The sequence below is a fragment of the Pteropus medius genome, unplaced genomic scaffold, assembly GCF_902729225.1.
Source record: "Pteropus medius unplaced genomic scaffold, Ma_sr-lr_union100, whole genome shotgun sequence".
NCBI classification, from domain to species: Eukaryota; Metazoa; Chordata; class Mammalia; order Chiroptera; family Pteropodidae; genus Pteropus; species Pteropus medius.
The window spans coordinates 19450006-19474304 of NW_024344370.1; the positions used below are offsets into that span (position 1 = coordinate 19450006).

General features: G+C 32.7%; 1 protein-coding gene across 1 annotated transcript in view; it reads left to right on the forward strand.

Moving 5' to 3' along the window:
- Positions 1–24299, forward strand: part of POF1B (POF1B actin binding protein) — an 83762-nt gene that overhangs the window by 42228 nt on the left and 17235 nt on the right. Inside the window, exons 5-7 of the mRNA XM_039869908.1 lie at positions 10797–10927; positions 19214–19241; positions 20419–20493. Coding sequence (XP_039725842.1) covers positions 10797–10927; positions 19214–19241; positions 20419–20493 — 234 coding nt within the window. The remainder of the gene's footprint in view (positions 1–10796; positions 10928–19213; positions 19242–20418; positions 20494–24299) is intronic.

The following is a 24299-nucleotide window of genomic DNA, read 5'->3' on the forward strand; positions in this document are numbered from 1 at the left end:
ATCCAATCAAAAAATGGGCAGAGGACCTGAACAGACACTTGTCTCTAGAGGACATACAAATGGCCAACAAATATTTGAAAATATGCTCTACATCGCTGGCTATTAGGAAAATGCAAATCAAAACCACAATGAGATACTATCTCACACCTGTTAGAATTGCTTAATCAACAGGAAAAGTAATAACAAATGTTGGAGAGGATGTGGAGAAAAAGGAACTCTCATACACTGCTGGTGGGACTTCGAATTGGTACAGCCATTATGGAAAACAGTACGGAAGTTCCTCAAAAAATTAAGAATTGATTTACCATATGATCCAGCAATCCCTCTACTTGGTATTTACTGCAAAGACTTGAAATCACATATCCAAAAATATATTTGCACACTATGTTCACAGCAGCATTATTCACAGTGGCTGGATAATGGAAGCAACCGAAGTGTCCTACGATAGATGATTGGCAAAGTAGCTGTGGTACATATATATGATGAAATATTACTCAACCATAAGAAGAGATGAAATACTACCATTTGTGACAACCTGGATGGACCTCGAGATAATCATGTTAAGCGAAATAAGCCAGACAGAAAAGGTTGAAAATCACATGATATCACTTATATGTGGGATATAAACCTAAAAGCAACAAATGAACAGGACAAACAAACAGAGACTCATGGACTTATACAATAGACTAGTGGTCACCAGAGGATAGGGAGTGGGATATGTGGGGGGAGGTAGACGCGGTAAAGGGGGTCAAATATAGGGGTGTAGGAGGATGGCAAAGTAGGTAAAAAGGATCAAATACGTGGTAGCTGAAGGAAACTGGACTTTGTGTGGTAAACACACAATAGAATATACAGATGTCAAATTAAAATGTACATCTGAAAATTATATAATTGTATTAACCAATGTTACTCCAATAAACTTAATTTTTAAAAAGTAAATAATAATAATAATAATAATAATAATAATAATAATAACTAGAACAATGGAGAATCAGCATTATTTGTATTTTTTCAGATCTTTTTTCCAGGAAGGCACAACTTGCTTAAATTGACTCATTCATAAGCAACTCTTTGTAAAAGACAAAAGGCAAAGAATAATAAAAAATAAAAGAGCCTGTCCACATAGGAATTTGATTGTTTTATATTAATTATACATGAGATTACGTCTAAGGACTGAAAATTTGAAATATTCACTTTGGCCATATTGGTCAAAAAGAACCACAAATTACTGAAAAACTTATGTTTTTCTAATCTAAAAAGGTCTAAAATTATATATTTTTTCTGAATATCATGTATGGAAATATTGGCCTTTAGAATTACTCTAAGACATGGTTCAGGTGGTATTAATTTCTTACATTAAATGGATTATTAAAAACCATTTTATCAGATTAAATCATTTTAAATTGTCATTTTTATGGGTCAAAGTTGGTCAAATAGCAACAATTTCATACAGTTCAATCTAATACTTAACTTTGCTCTGCTTTACTTTCCTCATCATAAAATAGAAATTCATCATCCATTTCTTACAGGACATTCTAAGAATAAATTATGTCTTGTATGTTAAGCACTTAGTGTAGTTGAGTGTTGATGATAAGTAGTTAACAAATGGTAATTATTAGTTTTTAGTAGTAATTATTATTCATAAACAATAAATCTTCATGCTAGGTACTATGAAAAATATAAAACTGGGTAAAACATTGTCACATTTTTTATAGGTGCTTGCTGCCTAGTAGGGAAAAGTGGCAAACACATAAAACAATACAAAGCAAAATGTTGTCTGTCATATAGGAGGAACAGGGAACAGTAGAGAGAAGAAATTAATTTCAGCTGGGAGATCAAGAAAAGCTTTGTTGAGGAGACAGGATTTGAACTGGGCTTTGAAGAGTAAGCGGAATTTCCATATGTGGTTTTGTGGTGTGGCATGGAGATGACATCTTAAAAAGAGGAAATCACATGGCAAAAGTCACAGATTTGGGAAAGTAGATTTTGGGTTTCAAGAATAGGTTTTCAGTTAGTGGTTTGGTTTATAGGGAAAGGAAGACAGGATGAGGAGTACTAGAGTGTGGGTTTAAAATGATACATTAAGGCAGATCATGAGATCCCAATGTTAAGTTTAAAATTTTGAACTCTATTTGGTGGACAATGGAGAGTATGTGAAGATCATTGAGTAGGAAAATACTGATAGGCGTGCTCTAAGAGATTAATCCTAGCAGCTTTGTACAAGGTAGATTGACATATTGATTAATTTTCTTCTCACAATGATCAAATGAGGAAAGTGTTTTTGTTGCCCTTATTGTTCACATAAGGAAACTGAAGTTTAGAGAGATTAAGTTACTTGCAAAGGTTTGCACGGTTAGTATGTGGTAGAACCAGAATTCGTACATAGGTAGCCCGACTCCAGAATCTATTGAGAGTTCCCACTTAAAGCTGAGTTAGTAATGTGGAGAGTCCTAGATCAATAGTGTAAACAAATAGAGCACTGGATTAAGAGTTTGACAGTGGGGAGGTATTGGTGATATCACAAAGTGGACTAGCTTCAGGTAGGAAAAATTAGATCCAAGTTCCAGTTCTGCCCCTGTCAAGCTGTGTGCCATTAGTAAATACTACGTTTCTCAGAAACATGCTCATCCATAAAATTTAGGTAGTAATGTCTACCTCACAGGGTTAATATAAAGACTAAATGAAAATATATGTTGAAAGTGCTTCCGAAACTATAAAGTCTACAACATGAAAAAAAAAAAGTCACAGAGAAGGATTTGCAGAGAGAAGATTATTAGAAGCTATTTAAATAGTCTAAGTTTAAAACTTAAACTAGAATAATGACAGTAGGAAGGAAATGAAGGACAATTATCAGAGATGGGAACAGTATCATAGGATTCAGAATCTTGTACAGTGGCAACAGTAGTGCTGTGATAGCCTTTCACTAGCTCAGTACAACTAATATGTTTGACTACACTAGATATTGTCTATTTAGAAAATGACCAGAGTTGGGTAATTAATATATTACTTTCTATTTTGTTATTCGTACTTCAGTTAGAGATTCTGATTTAGCTTTATTAAAGGCTGGAGTCTTTTTATATAGGTAAATATTTTTGTTGTTTTTTCACTATTTTATGAAGGTAAAGTTGAAGTGCTGCTGAAAATAGAATGCCCTGGGAAGCTTAGAGCTAGTAATTCCACTTGTATGGATTACATAGGATTAGATCCATTCCTGCTCAGAATGAAGATGGGATAACCTGGTTGTGCAGTTCCCATGGACAGAGGAGGTCAGGGAATGAGTTCTCTTACCTAGCGTCCATGGTGTTTTTATGTCTCTTTCACATGCTGGAAGAGTCTCTTTAAAGGGTAATAGAGAAAAATTAAGTTAGACTTTTTAAAAAGTAGATTGGCCCACTTTTAGTTTGCGTTTAGGGTTAAATTGTAATTGGAGGTAGCACAATAAGGTAGAAAGAACAGATGTTCAATTCAATTATCTGGGTTTATAAAACCTGATTCTGCTGAGCTGTATGATTGTAAGGGATTGACTTAACTGGACTGAACCTCAGTTTCCCCATCTATGAAAGAGGAGAATCATACTTAATGCACAGCATATCTACAATAGGATTAAATGAGATAAAATATGTAAAGTACCTAGCTTAGTGCCAAGCACATAATAGACGCTCGAATGAATGTTTGATTCTCTACCTTCATCTCCTCCCAACTCCAGGCCTCAAATCTTTCTAAGCATCAGTATAAGAAATTGGTTCCCATTGTAATGATATTTTAAAATGAAACTAAAGTGCTTTCCACAAAGCAAAAGGCATTAAAATATTTTTGAAAATCAGGTGTCCAAAATCCTGGTTTCAAAATATTTTTTTTGTAAAACTGAATTATGTATGTTTTCCATAGTCCTCTTTAGAAACATCATCATTTTGGCTTCAAATTAAAGACATCCTGATCACGTTTCCTTCCTGAAGATAGTAAGAATAATGTGCTATGATCATTTTCCTGCCATTAGCAAGGAACAGATAAATTCACATATGTTATTGACAGGGAAAAGCTCAGCTGAACTCATTTTATAAGTTGCCATACAGGTGGTGTTTATAAGAAAGACTCAAATAATTATGTATATCATATGTGCAACGCTTTTCCACTTGGCTTGAGGCTTCCAAGAAACTTTTTGGAGTCATGGGAAGATATAAAAAGAACAGTCCTGCTCACTTCAATAATACTATTGCCAAAAGAAAAATACTCCAACTTGCAATGCATTTCTTCTGTCATTTGAAAATTCAATTTTTGTCAACATTAAGACAGCACAGATCTTAATGTCAGGTGTTTCTACTGACAAGTATCCAGGAAGCTTGCTACAATGTTTATTTAACATAAGTCCTTCACTAATGATGAAATCTCTGGGCTAGTTAGCTCAATAAACTCAGCAGTTCTGCCTATTCTCTCATTTATTAATATGTGGCTCAATCTCTCTCCATATGTATTGCCTTTTCCATCTCCATTATTGAAAATGAGTGTATTTTGTACAAACCTTTATCCCTGGCTATTCCTTCCAAAAATTTAAGTCATGTGTGTTTGGGGCCCATCTTTTCCCAGCACCATCCTTATCTGTCTCTGCTGCCTCCTGCTCTGGTGCTCTTTTGGACTCTCATTTTGTGACAAACAAGAATTGTTATTTATTTTCTCATTAGAAAAAATAGTTTCATTTTTTAATGAAAGTAATGCATGTATATAGCTTAAAAGGTCAAATAGTAATAAAAGGTTTGTAACAAACAGCAATTACCTGTTCCAACCCTCTTCACTCACACCTAATCTCCCAGAGGCAATCATTTTCAAGTCTTTGCTTTTTCTTCTGGTATTTACCTCCATATAGCTAAATAGTATGCACATACTTATGTTGCTTGATTTATTGATGTCGTATTTTATCTCTTGATAGTTCTGTTGCAAATCAGTATTCCATGTTTATATTATTATTTATATGAAAATATTATTTATTGCTGAACCAATTTGTGTACTATTTTGCCTTATTTTATTAGTACAACTATTTTTTGCTGGTGTTACTATTTCCCTAACTTTTTCATTTGCTTGGTTTTCTATGTATCTATTGCTAATTCTTTTCTCAATATAAGTGTTTGTATAGTCAAGTGTTTTGATTTTTGTTGATCAATTGTCTCCTCTCTTTAAAATCCTGCAATCCATATATACCATCCTGTTGGCCTGTATTATCACTATCTATTGACCTAGTCACTCTCCTCAACCTTCTTTCTATTTCCTGCTGACTCCTGCCCTGGAATTATCTATGAGAACGTCACCACCATGCCAGTGATCTTTCCCACACTTTGTCCTCATAGTTCTTAATCACTCTCAATTTCTTCATTTCTACTACATCTTCAGCCCTCATAGACTTTGGTACCAATCATATTTTAAATATCTTTCTATCATTATTCCAACAGCCAATTGTCCATATGCCTTAAGTTAAATAAAAGCATTTATTTGTATGGTTTAACATTTTACAGAAAAAAAAAAAGTGGTACATCCAGCAACTTTATGATGTAGGGACTTAATTACCTACACTTTACAATTGACAACACAGGTTCAGAGAAGTTAAATGGAATATTTAACCTACAACCTAGAAGTGGGAGCTCCACTTTTGTCTCCAATTTCCATTCTTTCTTCGCTATAGAGCTTTGCTGCTGAGATTTACTTACATAGAAAATTAAATTAGGCCTTTATTTCAAATACAGAATTGTTGTTAGGAGTAAAGTCTTCATTTTAGAATTGTGATTGTTGTATAGTGCATTCAATTTAATAACAGTGTTTATTGATAATTTTCCATGTACTAAGTACTGTATAAATCCAATATTTCTTTACTAAAATGTCTATGGAGATTAAAATAGCAGCGAGGATTTTCAGAACCTAAAATTCTGTCACTTTTTCTCTTGCTAGGATTTCTTCTTGTAGTACAAAATAGGAAGACACCGATTGTTTCTTTTTACTCTAGTAGCCAAATGACATACATAAAATGCATTTAATTTCACAGGGATTTATGTCCACTGGATTAACTATGGTTTCAATCAGTCTGACAGCTATTAAATGTCCCAAATGAAAATAAAATAAATGAAGCAGTAACTTTATTTATATACAAATGTTACCATATCATTATGAGCTCTTCAGGATAATAATCTATGCATTGTAACCTTTTATTAATAGTGATATTTTTGTTGTCATATAGCAAAACGTTACAATCCACTAAGGTCTAAACAGAGCAGACTGTTACTTAACATGTTCATGATCTTTTAGAGGGTTAGACATTTATGTATAATCCATTTTATATAACATGGCATTTTAAGCATCTGCTAAGCAATCCTTTTAAATAGGTGAAAAATGCACACCCTTAAGCCAATTACCTAGTGGAAATAAATTTAATTAAGCCAACACCTTGTACTGCTGGATTGTGACTGTATCTTGCTAAAAAACTATTTCTAGTCCTGAGCAACATTTTCACAAATGTACACCATTAAGCTTGGGGGAAGATGGCAGGCGAGGAAATACAGATTGCTCAGTCAAAATCCATAATCATTGTGTGCCTACTATCTGTAGGGCTCTGTAATCACTACCATTAAATTTTGTAAATATGGTTGGTCAAAAGTATCATCTTTGAATATCAAAGTTAATACAGTGTGGATGCTAGCAAAAAAAAGAAAAAAGAAAAAAAGAAAAAAGAAAAGAAAAGAAAGCCACTCCTAGAATTTCATAGACTACAAATAAGAAACAAAACCCCCAATTGGAACCAGAACAAGAACTTCTAAGACAATAGTAAGTTAAAGCCCATGGCTTCCCTTTACAAGGTAGTTTCTTTCTACAAATTTTTGGAAAATATATTCACTAATTTGCCTCTAATTTCACACCTAAACATTCTCGTCTTGCCTTGCCTTGTTTGTTCATTTTGTCTTGTTTTCTACCTGCAATCAGACAAGGAGTTGGACTGTTTGGCCATTATTATAGTCCAATAATGATGTAATTAAAGATACTTGATTGATGCATGCTAAAGAACCTTTAATAATTTTTGTAATTTGTAAAAGAAATATCACATTTTGTGTATCTGGGAACAATTATTCTTCAGCACAGTTTGTATTCCTGCCATGTTTATATATAAAAAACTAAAACTATTATTCAAGATAGCTTTCATTCATCAAGCACAAGAGTAGATTCAGGGTAAGGTTATTATCTCAAGTATTGTATAAACACAATAATTTCATGGAATGTAAACCTCTATCCATTAGAGCTACCACTATTCTACCATTATTCTGACCCAAAACTCATGCTTCCTTGGAAGACTCCTATCTTGGCTTTTTCAAGACAACAAGAATATGGCTTTGAGCCAACTCTAAAAGATATGTCAAAACACACCTACAAATAGTTACAATAAAACTAAGAAGCTCTAAAGACCTGCTATTTAGTAAATGAAAACTATTGCTAACTAGCACATCACAGTTTATGGTTAAGAAATTTCACCTTATTATTGAGCATAATCCTGTCAAAGACTTAATAGTAGATGAGAATCTGACTTCTCTCTGCCCTCTTCTCTTAAAACTTTTGAACCCAACTGGGTTTAGGTTTTCACTGTTACTCAAATGTTAGTGTAAACTGTAGTCTGTACAAAATTGAGAAGGAATATATACACAAAGAAGTGAAATTTTGCTTCCTGCTTTTACACCTTAACATCTCTTTTGCCAAAAGAACCTATTCTTCAATTCTAATGCTCTTATCTTTTCTCCAGCCGATTAAAAGTTATTACCTGAATTTCAGGTATATTTCACATAGTTTCACACTGAGAAAATCAAACTTGTTGCTATTTCAAGTCTTAGTCCAACTAACCTCCAAAATAATCTGTCAGGAACAGTATAATTCTAAAATAACCAAGAAAATGAACAGAAGAGGTCATCTGGAGAGGCAATATTGTGTAAAGGTTACAAGATAGCATTATTTCATTTAATCTTTACATGAAGTCCATAGCACAATGCCCAGCACATAGTAAGGGCTAAATAAACATTAGTTATTGTTATAATTTCTCAAAATAAAATCACTTCCTTTTGGTAACATTTAACACCTCTTTCTAGTAATGAACCTAGACACAATATTAAGGTAAAACATTCCTTGTCCTGAACTCTGTGATTCTTTGTTTGGGTACCTAAATCCACCACATAGAAATCACTTAAGCAAAAGTTTTAGTAATGGCACTAAAGATTCATGTGGATAAAGACTATGTACTTAAAAGGTTTACTAGTATACAGTGCAATGACAGGAAAATATTTGTGAAAAAAAATTAAAAATATTTTAAGACAATTTGAAACTGTGAAATTACTCCATTAAATAAATCAAATTGGAAAGAAAAAAAAACATGATTATCAGAGTATTAAGAGAGGATTATAACCAGCTAAGAGAAAAAAATATGCAAATACTAAACATCAAATTAGTTTGGAGATTCTAACAAGGGAGCTCAGTACTTGAGTATCCTTGTTTAAAGAAATGCTCTTTACTTCTTGGGAAACTTACAGCTTTGAAAGGGACATGGAGAGGTGAAGCAGGAAGGAGGTATCTACCTGGTTAGTATCAGCAAAGAAATAACCTGCAGAGGAATGGAATGACATTGACATGATAGCTAGATTTTCTTCTTAACCTTGATTTTTTAAATCATATTTGAAACCATGTTTTTAGGCTACTCCCAGTTTGATGAACATATAGATGGTCCATAAGGGAAAGATACATGAAATATGAAATCAAAAGTATTCATGATTATTCTGAATAAAGATTTGCCTAATTTTGACCTTCATTTCCTGAGAGGGTCTATCACTGAGGAGCTGACTGCCAAGACAAGAAATCTAGGTAGAACTCAAATGTCAGTCTCCAATTCTAAAGGAGTTCAGTTTAGTTACTGTAATTAGACTTATCTGAACTTAGGGTAGTGGGTATAACGGATCACCAGGATATTCTTGTAGAAGTACTGCCTATATTCTTTTTGGCCTTCTTAATCATTCTTGGTTAGCTGCTTTAAGAGAGAAACTAGTAAAAAACACTATTTCCATAATCAGCTGGCATTTGGGGCATCACTTCTAACCAGGCAGATGACTTCTTTCAAATCAACAAGTACTTACTGAACAACTATAGAGTGTTCAATCAATATTGTGCTAGATATTATGGGATATACCAAAAAAAATATATGACTTATTCTTTAACCTTAAGTTTATTTCTTTTAGGTAGGGAGAGAGTACTGAGAGAAAAAGATTTACATATGTAAAATAATATGAAAACAATTCAAGATAATTGAGAAAAAAAGCTAAATCGAATTAGGTTGCTGGCTAGTATAGTTTTAGTTTTCATGGTGGTAGTAGATCTTAAGATGGATTTCAAAGGATGGGTAAGATTTGGATACACAGCAAGAATGAGATAGTGTATTTAAAGCAGAGAGAAATGTGAGTAAAGACCAGAGGCAAGAATAACATGATGTGGGCCCAGAAGAGTGAAATCTACTATGGTTGGACCAGAGAAGATGTTGGAAAATAGAATGTGTTACTATGTTCGTGTGAGCATTTAAATTTTTTGTATTGAATACACACAGCTTATTAACTCCATGGCATTTAAACAAACTGTGTGATGATATTGACTCTACCAGTTTATCCATGTAAACTGGTACATGGACAAGATAGCATTGTGGTATATTCATCTACACATTTTAAAATGTGAAAAAAAAGTGTCTTAATAAAAACATGATACTATACTGTATTTTGAATGTGGCATTTTCTCATTTCCTGTATTTATAAATGGATTATCATAACAAAGACATGATTATGAAAGCCCGTCTTTGCTTACTTAGCAATCCTTCCACTTGCCTTAGCACGCATGATTTTTTAGGCTCTGCATTCGGAAGACAGATTGAAAAGGAAGTATCAATGGTCAAATTTGAAGTCTATTTATCATATACACTTAGGACTTTGGTCCCACATGCAATACCAAAGATAGAATGGAATGCAACCTAAATTATTAACCTCCAAGTAGTGTTGTTTGGGGGATGGGAGGTAAGGTGGTCAACGATATTGAACAGATTGATACCAAAGGATATAAAATCAATAGAATATGTCTTATTTAGGACACCATTCATAGTAATTTGTGTTTAAGATTTCAAATGACTCTGAGGTCTAAAAATTTTCTACATTTGGCCTTGAATTACTCTTTCCCAAGCAGATGGACTGGATATTCAGTCCAAATAATCAATGAAGGGAATTCAACAAAAAATACATAAAAGCACATTGAATTGGGAAGATTTATTTAATTTAACTTTAAGATATACTAATAATTCAAGCTGATTTTTGCTGAGAAGATGCAAATCCAAATGAAATTAATTCTTCTGTAGTCAGTATAATTCAAATAATTCATATTTTCTTTTCCAACAGGAGACAAGTGGGCCAGCCATGTGATGATGGGCAATTCAGAGATTTTTATTTACTTGTTTTACTGTTTTATTTAAGCATATATATTCAAGAATTTTTATATAAATTATTCATGCTTTGCATTCATTAGGTCACTTAGATTTGAGTGAAATGAAATTGAAAATGTTATTGCAATGTTGCTTTTCCTTTAAATTACTCTCGTACCGAAAAAATGTAAACCCCAGATACAAAGAAATTTTAGTGGCTTGATTCATAGTTACTTGTATTAATAAGTTATTTCAATTTTTTCATTTCACATTAAAACGTGTGAATTTAGAAACACTTAATATTGTTTATAATTGTGATTGATGTTTTCTTCAGGTGATAATTCAGGATGATGGCCCTGAAAAATTGGACCCCAAATATTTTGGAGAGTTACTTGCTGATCTAAGCCGTAAAAATACGGATCTATATCACTGTTTATTAGAACATATGCAGAGAATTGGAGGAAGGTATGATAAATATTCATTTGCCTTGATGTTGCGACTACCAAACATTTTACAATACTCTAGTATTTTTAAATAGACTTTATTTTTAGAGCAGTTTTAGATTCACAGCAAAACTCTAGTACTTTTAATGGGGAAACAATGCAACTATAAGAGCAGATATAAGCAAATGTCTCATTTTAAGAGTTAATGTACTTTATGAAAATCATCAGATAGATCATACCATACCAGGCCTTTAAAGATCAATAAAGAATTCTGCATATCATCTTTTGTAATGTACTTTGATGGCAAATGCAACCTCTTGGGCACGGAGCTCATAAAATGCATGATATACAGTGACTTCTTTTAACATATTACGCTGATAATATATGATAGAATCTCACTGCTAACACATTACCATTTATATTCCACTGATATTTGCTCAACATATGAAAGCCAGAGTTCAGTATGCATTGTAATGCATTATAAATGTTATATATTATTTTAATATTATATTACATATACGTCAAATATGTTATATAAATATAAATACAAATGTGTATGTTATATAATAATGTATAATAAATCATTTATAATTATATATATACAAATAAACAATTATCAAGTTCATGTGTAGATGAAAGCATATTATGTCATGAAATGAATTCCATAAGCCACACCACAAAGTTGCCCTCTACTACATAGCCACATTATATATGTGGTCATCTATCAGACTAAATCTACAAAAGTACCACAAATTCATAAAAATCTGGAGGAGAAAGTCAGTGGAACTTTTTTCTAGTTCAGACTAACTAAATTCTTGTACTTCTTACAGATCTCTAAACTGTTGTCCCTCTCTTTTATCTCCATTTATTACATCTTTTTCTCTCCATTTATCAACTCCTTCCTCCATGACTTTTCTTTCTTTTATAAAAATTCATGACTGCAACTATTCTCTTGTCATCATCCTCAACTGCCTTGCCTCCTTATCTTATTGTCATTCCTACTTAGAAAAATCCAAACTCTGGATTAGTCTAGCTCTCTGCTTTATTTATTGTTCTTTTTCTGCCATCTCCCCCATCCAGTACACAACCACCACGACCCCTAGAATACAAAGGGCTCCATGAGGGATGCTTTATTTACACTGGTTTCTTTCTCTTAGTATTGTGACTAGTTTAGTCACTCAGGTCTATCCATGTTGTCACAAATGGTAAGATTTCATTTTTTATGACCAAATAATATTCCATTGTATGTATGTAGCACTATTTTATCCAATCATCTATTGATGGGCACTTAGGTTGCTTCCATATCTTCATTATTGTAAATAATGCTGAAACGAACATAGGAGTACTATATCTTTTCAAATTAGTGTTTTCAATTTTTTCAGGTAAATACCCATACTTGGAATTGCTGAGTCATAAGGTAGTTCTATTTTTAATTGTTTGAGGAACTTCCAAACTATTTTTCATGGTGGGCATACCAATTTACAAACCCACAAACAGTGCATGAGGGTTCCCTTTTCTCCACATCATTGACAACACTTGTTTGTTGATTGATAATAAGCCTTCTGACAGATGTGAGGTGATATTTCGTGGTTTTAATTTGCATTTCTCTGATGTTAGTGACCTTGAACACCTTTTCATATGTCCTTTTTTGGAGAAATATCTATTCAGGTCCTCTATCCATTTTTTAAATTGGATTGTTGTTTTTTTTCTGGTGTTAAGTTGTATGTGTTCTATATGAATTTTGTATATTAGCTCCTTATCAGATATATCATTAGTGAATATTTTCTCCCATTTAGTAGGTTGTCTTTTCACTTTGTTGATGGCTTCCTTTGCTGTGCAAAAACTTTTTAGTTTGATGTAGTCATGTTTGTTTATTTTTTCTTTTGTTTCCCTTGCCCAAGGAGATATATCAAAAAATATTACTAAGAATGAAGTCAGAGTTTACTGCTTATGTTTTCTTCTGGGAGTTTTATGGTTTTGAGTTTTACATTTAAGTCTTTCATTTATTTTTAGTTTATTCCTGTATGTTATGTAAGAAAGTGATCCAGTTTTATTCCTTTGCATGTATCTGTCCAGGTTTTTCAACACCATTTATTGAAGAGACAGTCTTTACTCCATTGTATAGTCTTGCCTCTTTTGTCATTGATTAACTGATCTTAGAGGTGAGGGTTTCTTTCTAGGCTCCTTATTCTGTTTCATTGATCCATGTGTCTGTTTTTTATGCCAGTACCATGCTGTTTTGATTACTGTAGACTTACAATATAGTTTAATATCAGGTAGTGTGATACCCCCTACTTTGTTCTTTTTTCTCAAGATTGCTGTGGCTATTCAGGGTTTTATTATGGTTCCATTATAAATTTTAGGATTATTTTCTCTAGTTCCGTGAAAAATGCTATTGGTATTTTGATAGGGACTGCATTGAATCTATAGATTGCTTTGGGTAGTTTGGCCAGTTTTAATATTTTTTCTACATCTATTGATATGATTATATGATTTTTATCTCTCAATTTATTAATGGGGTATATCACATTAATTGATTTGCAAATATTGAACCAACCTTGCATTCCAGCAATAAATCTAACTTAGTCATGGTGTACGATCTTTTTAATATGTTGCTAAATTCCATTTGCTAACATTTTGTTAAGGATTTTTGAAATTATGTTTATCATGGATATTGTCCTATAATTGTTTTTGTAGTGTCTTAGCCTGGTTTAATCAGGATAATGCTGATCTCATTAAGTGAGCTTGGGAGCCTTACCTCCTATTGAATTTTTGGAATAGTTTGAGAAAGATAGGTGTTAATTCTTCTTTAAGTATTTGGTAAAATTCACCTGTAAAGCCATCTGGTCCAGGACTTTTGTTTTTTGGGGATTTTTTTTTTTTTGGATTACTGATTTGATTTCTTTAATAGTACTCGATTGGTTCAGATTTTCTGTTTCTTCTTGATTCAGTCTTGGAAAATTTTGTTTTTAGGAAGAAACTTATCCATTTCTTCTAGATTGTCCAATTTGTTGGCATAAAATAGTTCATAGTATTTTCTTATAAACCTTTGTTTTTCCATGGTGTCAGTTGTCATTTCTCCTGTTTATTTGGGTCGTCTCTCCTTTTTTCTTGACAATATGGTTTAAAGGTTTATCAATTTTGTTTAGCATTTCAAAGAACAAGCTCTTGGTTTCATTGATCTTTTGTATTATATTTTTAGACTCTATTCAATTATTTCCAGTCTGACTTTTATTATTTCCTTCCTTCTACCCAATATGGGCTTTGTTGTTCTTTTGATAGCTCCTTTAGATGTAAGGTTAGATTGTTTATTTGAGACTCTTCTTGTTTCTTGAGATAGGCCTGTGTTGCTATGAATTTCCCACTTACAACTGCTTTTGCCATGTCCCATAGATTGTGGGTCATTGTGTTTTCATTTTCCTTTGTCTCAAAGTTTATTGATCTCATTGTTAACCCATTCATTGTTTAGGAGCATGTTACTTAGACTTCATGTGTTTGTGTGCTCTTGGTTTTTTTTTTTTTCAGTCTATGTGTGTCTTTCGATCTGACGTGGGTCTGTTGTAGACAGCATGTGTATGTGTCTTGTTTTCTTACCCATTCAACTATCTTATGTCTTTTGATTGGAGCATTTACTCCATTTACATTTAAAGTAGGTATATAGTTCTTGTTATTTTATTATTCATATTTATGTTCTTTCCCCTTTTTAAAAAATTCTCTTTAGCATTTATTGTAATACTGTTTGGTGGTGATGAACTCCTTTAGCTTTTTCTTGCCTGAGAAATTCTTTATAGCTCCGTCAATTTTAAACGATAGCCTTGGTGGATAGAGTAACCTTGGTTGTAGGTCATTACTTTTTATCACTTTGAATAGTGTGTGCCAATCCCTTCTGGTTTGCGAAGTTTCTGTTGGAAAATCAGCTGACAGTATTATGTGAGCTCTCCTGTAGGTAACCACTTGCTTTTCTCTTGATTCTTTTAAGATTCTCTCTTTGCCTTTAACCTTTGGTATTTTAATGATGATATGTCTTGGTATGGGCCTCTTTGGGTTCATTTTGTTTGGGACATTCTGTGCTTCCTAGAGTTGAATGTCTATTTCCTTCACTGCGTTAGAGAAGTTTTCAGTTATTATTTCTTTAATTAGGTTTTCAATTCCTTGCTCTCTTTTTTCCCCTTCTGGTACCTGTATGATGTGAATGTTGGTACACTTGATGTTGTCCCAGAGGTCCTTTAATCTGTCTTCATGTTTTTTTGAATTTTTTTTTTCTGTTTGCTGTTCCAATTGGGTGCTTTCTGATACTATATCTTCCAATCAGTTCAATCCTCTGCTTCATCTAATCTATTGTAATTCCTTCTAGTACATTTTGCATTTCAGTTATTGTATTCTTCATTTCTGAATGGTTCTTTTACTGTTTTCTATATTCTTTTTGTTTACTGTCTCTTAGTTGAAGGCCTCACTAAGTTCCTTGAGCATCCTTATAACCTGTGTTTCGAACTCTGTATCTGGTAGATTGTTTGACTCCATTTTCTTTTAGTTCTTTGTTTGGAGTTTTCTCCTGTTCTTTTATTTGGGACATGTTTCTTTGTGTCCCCATTTTAGCTGCCTCCCTGTGTTTGTTTCTATGTATTAAGTAAATCTCCTGTATCTCTCAGTCTTGGCAGGTTGGTTTTATGTAGTCAGTGTCCATAGGGCCCACTGGCACACAGACTCCCTGATCATCTGAGGTAGATGCTCCAGGAGTGTCCCTTGTGTGGATTGTGTGTGCCCTCTTCTTGTAGTTGAGCCCTGATTGATGTTGACATGTCAGTGGGTGGTATTGACCTTCAGGCTGACTAGCTGTGAGGATTAGCCATGCCCACAGTGTATGAACTGCTGTGCTGGGTCTGACCCCACAGAGTGTGACTCATCCCAGCAGTTTTTGGTGCCTGCCAAGAACACCCTTTGAGTGTTCTGCTTGTGGACTAATTAGATGGTGCTCTGGTGTGTTCTGAAGCCAAATTTGAATTGGGATCATTATAAATGCATGATTTCCATCTTTAGCTAGACTTTCACTATTGTTTTATACTAATCAACACCTATTTCATACATTCAATCATTTGCATAAGTCACTACCTTAAAATCTTTTCTGTCACTCTGAGTAGTCAATTATTTATTGAGTGTCCACTATGTGCCAGACACTGTGCTTTGCATTTTTTCTATATTATCTTCTTTGCACAGTAACCTTAGACTGTTTCAAATGAAGACCAAAAGAGAATAAGTTATTAACTTAAGGTCAAATAGCTACTAAGTGCTTGAGATGAATTCAAACATTTTTGAGTACTCTTTACTTATAAACTATGCCTTAGCTTTTCTGCAAACCTTTCAAAGATACTAATTTTGGTCTAGGTATTCCTCTTATGTTCATTAATTATGCTCTGTGAATATTTTTATCAAAGTATCACTTTGTAAAATCAAGAGCATATAGACATAGTCTTAAGTATTCTGATTCTAGATCCAGAGTTAATATGTTGAGTTCATGTCCCAGCTTTTGTTACATTCTAGAGGTAAGTTTTTTAACCTCTCTGTATCTTGGTTTTTTCATCTATAAAACAGATATTATAATAATAATATTTATCTCATAAATTTTTATAAGCAATAAGTGATTCAAGACATGTACTTATAAGCAGCATTAGCATCATGTGAGAACTTGGAAATAGTCCTACAGAATGTGAAACTGGATAGATGGCCCAGCAACGAGCCCTCCAGAGGATTCTGATACATGCTCAATAGTTTGAGAACCATTGACCTAAGACCACAAACATGGCAAAAATCTGGGACCAGAACCCATACTCTGAGAACCTTTTCTCCTTAGGCAAATCACTTACACTTTCGATATTAGATATATAGCTCCAAATTGTCTAACATATTGCTGAAAAATTAAAGAAATTATCAATTTTTTGAATCATCAAATTTGAAAGGTCACAAGATTTAAGCTAATTTTACATTGTGCAAATTTTGCCTTGGAACATTTATGTTTATATGAAATACAGGGCAAGATAATATTCATGTTTGATATTGCCCCAAAACAGTTCAGAGCACATGGCCTTTACAAAGTTGGTACTTAATAAAGGTTTATAGAATGGGAGTTAAATATATTCCAAATTTATTAGTTTCATGTTAATTAAAATTAGACAAAGTGAGCAAGAAAGTTCAATTATTTCATAATGATCATCCAGGTAATTGTGTTATCTGGGGTTTTGAAATAACTTCTTCTCACTTAAGTGTTTTGATAAATATATATTGATGACATAAATGTGTAATTAAGCATTGCAAAGCTTTGGATTTCATTCCTAGAGTAGCTAAAAATACCAAAAAAAAAAAAAAAAAAAAAAAAAAAAAAAAAGCTTGTGTCTCCACATCAGTAAACACTTCAGGGTGGGGAGTGTCTCAGAATTTTGGTGTTTGTTTCTGTTTTACATAAAATTAGTTCCTTTCTCTTCATTCCTTCCCTCTCTCCCCTTTTTCTTTCTATTTTTGTCGTCTTTCTTACATTATTTTCCTGTCTAGAAGGTAAGATTGTATATTGCGGGTGCCACTCTGTTTTTCTTTCGCAGTGTAATTTTAGCCACCATCCCCCAGTGCTGAATGGAAATGGTAATACACACTGACCTTTCTAGCTCCCTGCTCTACTCTCTTTGTTTCCACTTTCTCCCTCTTTCCCTCTCTCTCTCCTTTTGTTTCCACTTCTTGTTTCAAACTGCAGTTCAACAATGAGTGGGCTGCAGGGTCAAAATTAAGGAAAGCTACTTTTTAATATTCCAGTATTAAGTGCTATTGATTATTTCTTGTTTATTTCTTTGTTTTGTTTTCTTATTTGTAGAAAGAAGTAAGTGACTAGGGAGGGACATGTGTACTAGGTTAGAATTAGAATTGGAATTTTAAACATAGAAGGTTTTTTAATACAGTGATAATTCTAGTTAACAGTCATGCAATACTACTAAAACTTCATTGTGACTCATATTTTAACTTGTTTTAGCTTCCAATATATGGATGCAGTTACTTTAGTAAAACATTAAATAAGTAGAAGATATTTCATTTTGTTTTGCTAAAGCCTCCACACAATTTCTATTTTGGACAACACAAGAAATACCACATGCATACATACAGACTATTGCACATATGCAGTCATGCCTAGGGAAATGGAATCTTCAGTTCTCTTCACATTTGCTTATATATTTTTATAAATACATGCAAGAGGTTTTGCACAGTGAATGACCCATTTATCTCTGTAAGCATATATTACTCATAAAAACTTATATAGAAGGTAAAGATAGGAACTAATATACCAGTTTATATTTCTAAAAAACTTTTCTATCATACTGAGGATATGGCAATCATATATCTATGATTTTCTAAAACCGTCTTATTATAAGATATTCTATCTTGCTGTCAGAACATGTATACTGGTTTTTTGTTTGTGCAGTATGTTCACCATATGTATTTTGGGCCTAATTCTTCCCTTGAGTGCAGAGGGAGCAAGTAGACAAAAATAAAGGCCTGTCTGTTGCCACTGACAACACTAGAACTGTATCCTTCCCAGCTTTCAGCATTCCTCAAAGAAGCGAGTACCAGACAGATATAATCACTAACAATTCTCTTGCAACATTTGCCTACCTCACATGGCCCCACATAGAACCTTCCAATCCTCATGGACAAACCCTCACTTTGATGTTGGAAATTCTATTATTCTAATAGAACTTTGGTCATGTTACTTAAGGCTCTATCCCTATAAAAACATTCAAATACACTTTAAGCTTCAGCACTGCAATATATACTATAGTGTGTATAGAATGAATGAGTTACTCAGTTTTGTCTTGCAAGTTTTGTTTTTTATAAAACTTGAAGACTGTAGAGAGAATCTGGAATCAGTACTGGAAGCAATCAATACAAGGAGAAAAGGGAGGTGAAAATAGAGAACAACTATTATCGTTATTTATTCACTTAAGTAGCATTTATTGCCAAGCATTGTGGACTTCTACATCTAACCACAAATAGACTGGTGCTAATGGATGATACTACCCAATTCTGCATATTCTATTGGTTTGTTATTTGGATGTTGTTTATTTGAACAGATTAGCTAGTTCCAGGAAAAATAATCTTTATTTTTTTTTCAAGTGCAATTTCAGTTATTTAAAATTTTTCATTTTGTTTATAAATGGAATTGATGTTATTATGATATTTTGAAAAGATGAAATAATTAGAACACTAGCATTTATATATAATCAATGTATACATTTTCTTAAGGTTGTCTATCTTTTTTTCATTCTTGCAGCAAACAGGACTTTGAGTGTACAGATGAGGTAAGTGTAAAAATAGCTAAAAATTAAACATAGTTGATAACAAAGCAGATTCTAATATTTGTACTAATAATATTATGTTTGTTTGGTACCTTTATTAGACTGGAAACACAGGGTAGTGAAGGAAATAATGATCATTTTGCCTTTAAAATTATATAACCATTTATATCTTTGCAACGGCTATAAAAGTAATAATCATAAAAGTAGTAATCATTCACACAAAAAAAGTTTTATCAGCTGCTACTTTATGATTTAATTTTTTTGCTTATCAGAATATTTAAAAAAATCATCGACCACACACTGTCTGCTTTATAAAACCGAAACCTACATTAACTTAATAGTAAATTTAGTTTTAATGTATTTTGAAACCTTGTATGTTCCATGACAAAGGGCCAGAAACTTGAAGTAGTTTTTCAAATATTAATTCTATCATATATGCACATTTTGTTAATAATTACTTTTAATGGAATAAGTAATCAAATAGAGAGAAAAATGATTTCAGTGTAATAAGAAAGCACAATGGCCTCTTTTGTGTTCATTTTTTTTATCTTTGTTTCAATGTATTGATATACTACATTCATTACAATTATTCACTAAGCCCTATATTGTCTTTAAGACATACTGACTTCAATTCAGCTGATTAAAATTAGTTGAAGCTTCTCAAAGTTGCTATGGCAACATTATAATCTTTGAAAAGTCACACAGCTCTATAAAAATTCTCAAAAAAAAACCCCTTAATTTTATTTTATTTGCCTAAAATTTCATTGTTTAAAGGATCAGCTTCTAAAATGTCATATCTACACCCAACAAAACTCCCAGAAGGTTGCTGAAAGATACAAGAAAATAAAGAGTATTTAATGAGATTTAAGAGGCCATCCTTTTGTTTTTAAATTGCTCTTCTTAAAAACTAGAAATGAAACATCTGATTGGTTGCCCAAAGCTTCTCCCTAAAATGCCTGAAATTCAAGGTTCTTCCTATGGTATATGTAGTATAATCAATTTTTAAAAAGTAAGAACTGATAAGGCTGGAAATGAAGTTTGTAGCCACTATTACCTGAAAAGTTAAGTAATCTTTTGATATCCCTAAAAATATGTCTGCTGCACAAATCTGTGGACTACTGACCCTCAGTTTAAAATACTAACGTGTAACTGTTCAATGGATATTCCTCTTTTCTTACAGTCAGAGGACATTGAATCCTTGATTCCTAAAGGATTGTCAGAGTTTACAAAACAGCAAATTCGCTATATTCTGCAGGTGAGATGGGGTCAAGAGTGGGTGTGAGAGCAACACTAACAAACCCCTAGGTTAGGGTGCTTCCCTTAATTAAGAACAGAAAGTTTCAAATAAAAATCTTGTTTCACAAGGGTTGATTATATTTTGATTAAATAAGGGCTGTATTATAATTTAGTCAGTCCATCAGACACTAGTATCGAATGACTAGCATTCAGGAGAGCATTCTATAGATATTATTCCTTGCTGTGGAATGCCTTTATTCTCGCCTCATCGCTGTAGCACAACCTGACTCTAACTTCTAGCCTTCACCCTCCTCTTCTCCATTCTACTTTCTAACTCTCCCTACCCTACCCCTGGCAGTGAGAGATGGAAAGGCAAGTGCCTTGCTTTTCCTAAATTGTGTAAGGCTAGAGACCACTGGAGCAAATGCCCCTACAATGGAGAGACAGATGAAGATCAGTGGTAAAGAAGTACAACTAAAAAGAATACATGTGTTTGCCAAAAAAGGACTCTAAAAATAATCTAGTTTTGTCTAGTGAGAACAATTTCTAAGTTTGATATTTGATCGCAAACTTTTGCTGATTGTCCAAATATTGGATCTGGTGTCATATTTTAAAATTTAAATGAAAATTTTTAGTGGCACACAGTCTGTATCATAAAGAGACATTGATGTTAGGAACACATATACTCTGCAGAACCTGAATCTTGGAGACATCCTTGATATTATCTCTGGTGGTGGGATGTTCATCCAATGTGCATTCAAGGCCTATTTCTCTTAAAAACTCTTTCCAAGGATCTTTGCATCTAAGTTCATGAGAAACATTGGTCAGTAGTTTTCTTGTGTTATTTTTAGTTTTGTTATCAGGACAATAATACTAGCTTCATAAAATGAAATGGAAGTGTTTCTTCCTTTTCTATTTTCTAGAAGAGAGGGTATAGACGGTAATAATTATTTTTTAAACATTTGGTAGAACACTTCAGTGAAAATATCTGGACCTGTAGATTTGTTTTGCAGGAGTTTTTAAAATTCTAATATCAGTGCCTTAATAGGTCTATGCAAATTATCTGTTTCATATTGGGTGAGTTACGGTAGCTTATGGTTTTCAGGGAAGTGGTCCATTTCATCTAAATTGTCAAATTTCTATGTATATAGTTGTTCATAGTATTTTCTTATTATTCCTTAGATGTCTTCAGGATCTGTATTACTGTCCCCAATTTAATTGTTGAAAAAAAAATCTTTTTTCTTTGTCAGTCTTTTTGGAGGCTTATCATTTTTATTGATTTTTTTTTCCCAAAGAACTACATTTTAGTTTTATCAGTCTCTACTTTTTTTCTGTTTCTACTTACATTGATTTTTGCTCTTGTCTGTATTATTTATTTCATTTGCTTGCTTTGGTATATTTGTTCTTTTTTGTCTAGTTTCTTGATATAGGAAGTTAGATTAATGATTTGAGACCTTTTCTATTTTCTAATGTAAGCATTTAGTGCTACAAATATCCTCTCATCATGATATTAGCTGTGTCCTGCAAATTATGTGTATTTTCATTTTCTTTCACTTCTATGTATTTTTTATCCCCTTTTAGATTTCTGCTTTGACCCGTGGATTATTTGGAAGGATATTGTTAAGTTTCCAAGTGTTTAGAGATTTTTCCTGTTGTCTTTTTGTTATTGATTTCTAGTTTGACTCCAATATGGTCAGGGAACATACTCCATATGAGCTCAATTATTTTGAAATAGGCAAAAGAAATAGTCTATCCTGGTATATGTTCCATGGGCACATAAAAGGAATGTGTATCTTTCCTGTTGGATGGAGTCTTCTGTAAATGCTGGTTAGATCCTTTGGTTGATAGTGTTGTTGAGTTCTTCTATATTCTTGCTCATTTTCTGCCAAGTAGTTCTATCAGTTGCTGAGAGGAGTATAGAAGTCTTTAGATATAAGTGTGAATTTGTCTATTTACCCTTTCAGGTCTACCAGTTTTTGTTTCATAAATTTTGCAGCTATTGTGTTTGGTGCATAAACATTTAGAATTACTATATCTTCTTGGTGGGTTGACTCTTATATCATTATGTAATGTCCCTCTTTGTCCCTGGTAATTTTCTTTGTTCTGAAGTCATTTTTTTTCTCTTTTCTTTTTAAAGTTAAATTTATTGGGGTGACATTGGTTAATAAAATTATATCGATTACAAGTGTACAGTTCTATAATACATCATCAGTATATTGCATTGTGTTCACCACTTAAAGTCAAGGTCTTTTTTATCTAATATAAATACAGCACACCTGTTTTCTTTTGACTAATGTTTGCACAGTAAATTTTTTCCAACTTTTTATTTTCATTATATATATTTTAATTTTCATTATATTTGAAATAAAGTTCTTGTAGAAACACATAGTTGGGTCATGTTTGACTGTGTCAATCTATGTCTTTTAATTGGCATATTTAGACCAAATTGTAATTATTATGTTAGGGCTAGATCTGCCATTTTTATTTCATTTTCTCTGTTATTTGTCTCCCTGTTTTCTTTGTTATGCTTTCCTGTGGATTACTTAAACATATTTGAGAATTCCATTTTGATATATCTCTAGTGCTTTTGAGTGTACCTCTCAGTATAGGTTTTTTAGGTGTTGCTCTAAGTATAACATTGTATATCCATGACTTATCCTAGTGTACTGGTGTCAACATTTTATCAGTTTCATTGAACCGCAGAAAATTTTGCTTATTTTTTCTCTCTTTACCCTCCGCACGTATAATTGTCTTAAATATTTCCTCTACATGCACTGAAGTCCACATCAGACAATCAGTGTTATATACTTATTGCTGCAATCACCACATATAATTTAGAAAACACAAGAGGAGAAGAAAAACCTACTCTGTTTACCCATATTTTTGCTTACCATGTAATTTCTTCCTTCTTGATGCTCCAAATTCTTTTTATTATTTTCTTTCTCTTCGGAGAACTTCCTTCAACCATTCTTTTAGGGTAAGTTTGCTAGTGACAGATTCTTGCATTTTTCTTCATGTGAAAATGTGATTTCCCCTTAATTCTTAAAGGATATTTTCATTAGATACACAATTTTCAATTGACAATTTTTTTCTTTTAGTACTTAAAAATGGTATGCCACTTCCTTCTGGCCTCTATGGTTTCTGATGAGAAATCTGCTGTCATTTGAATTGTTATTCCCAATAGTGAAGATTTTTCTTGCTTTCAAGATTTTAAATTTATCTTTAGTTTTAAGTTTGACAGCTTTGGGGGTAGGGCATGGATTTCTTTGGATTTATAGTATTTGGGTTTTGCTCAATTCCTTGAATCATTTATGGGTTTTGTTAATTTGGGGAAGTTTTCAGTTAATAATTTTTCTAATACTTTTCAGCTCCACGCTTGCTTCTTTCTTTCTAAGACTCTGATGACATGAATGTTAGATATGTGTTATACTCCCAAAGGTCTCCAAAGCTCTTTTCAATTTTTTTTTCAATTTATTTTCTCTCTGATGTTCAGATAGAGTACTTTCTATTGCTCTATCTTCAATTTCACAGATTCTTTGCCCTTTAGTTTTCATTCTGTTTTGTAGTCCATACATTGAGGTTTTTGTTTTTCTTAGTTATTGAGCTTTTCAGTTCTAAAGTTTCTAAAACTTCAATTTAGTTATTCTTTATATCTTCTATTTCTTTTCTGAGGTTTTCTGTTTTGTTGCTGAGATATTCCATTTTTTATTTGTTTTAAGTCTGTAATTTCTCATTGAAGCATTTTTAAAGATGTCTGCTTCGAAATCCTTTACAGGCAATTTTAACATTTCTGTTATCTTGATGTCAACATCTATTGTTTTTTTT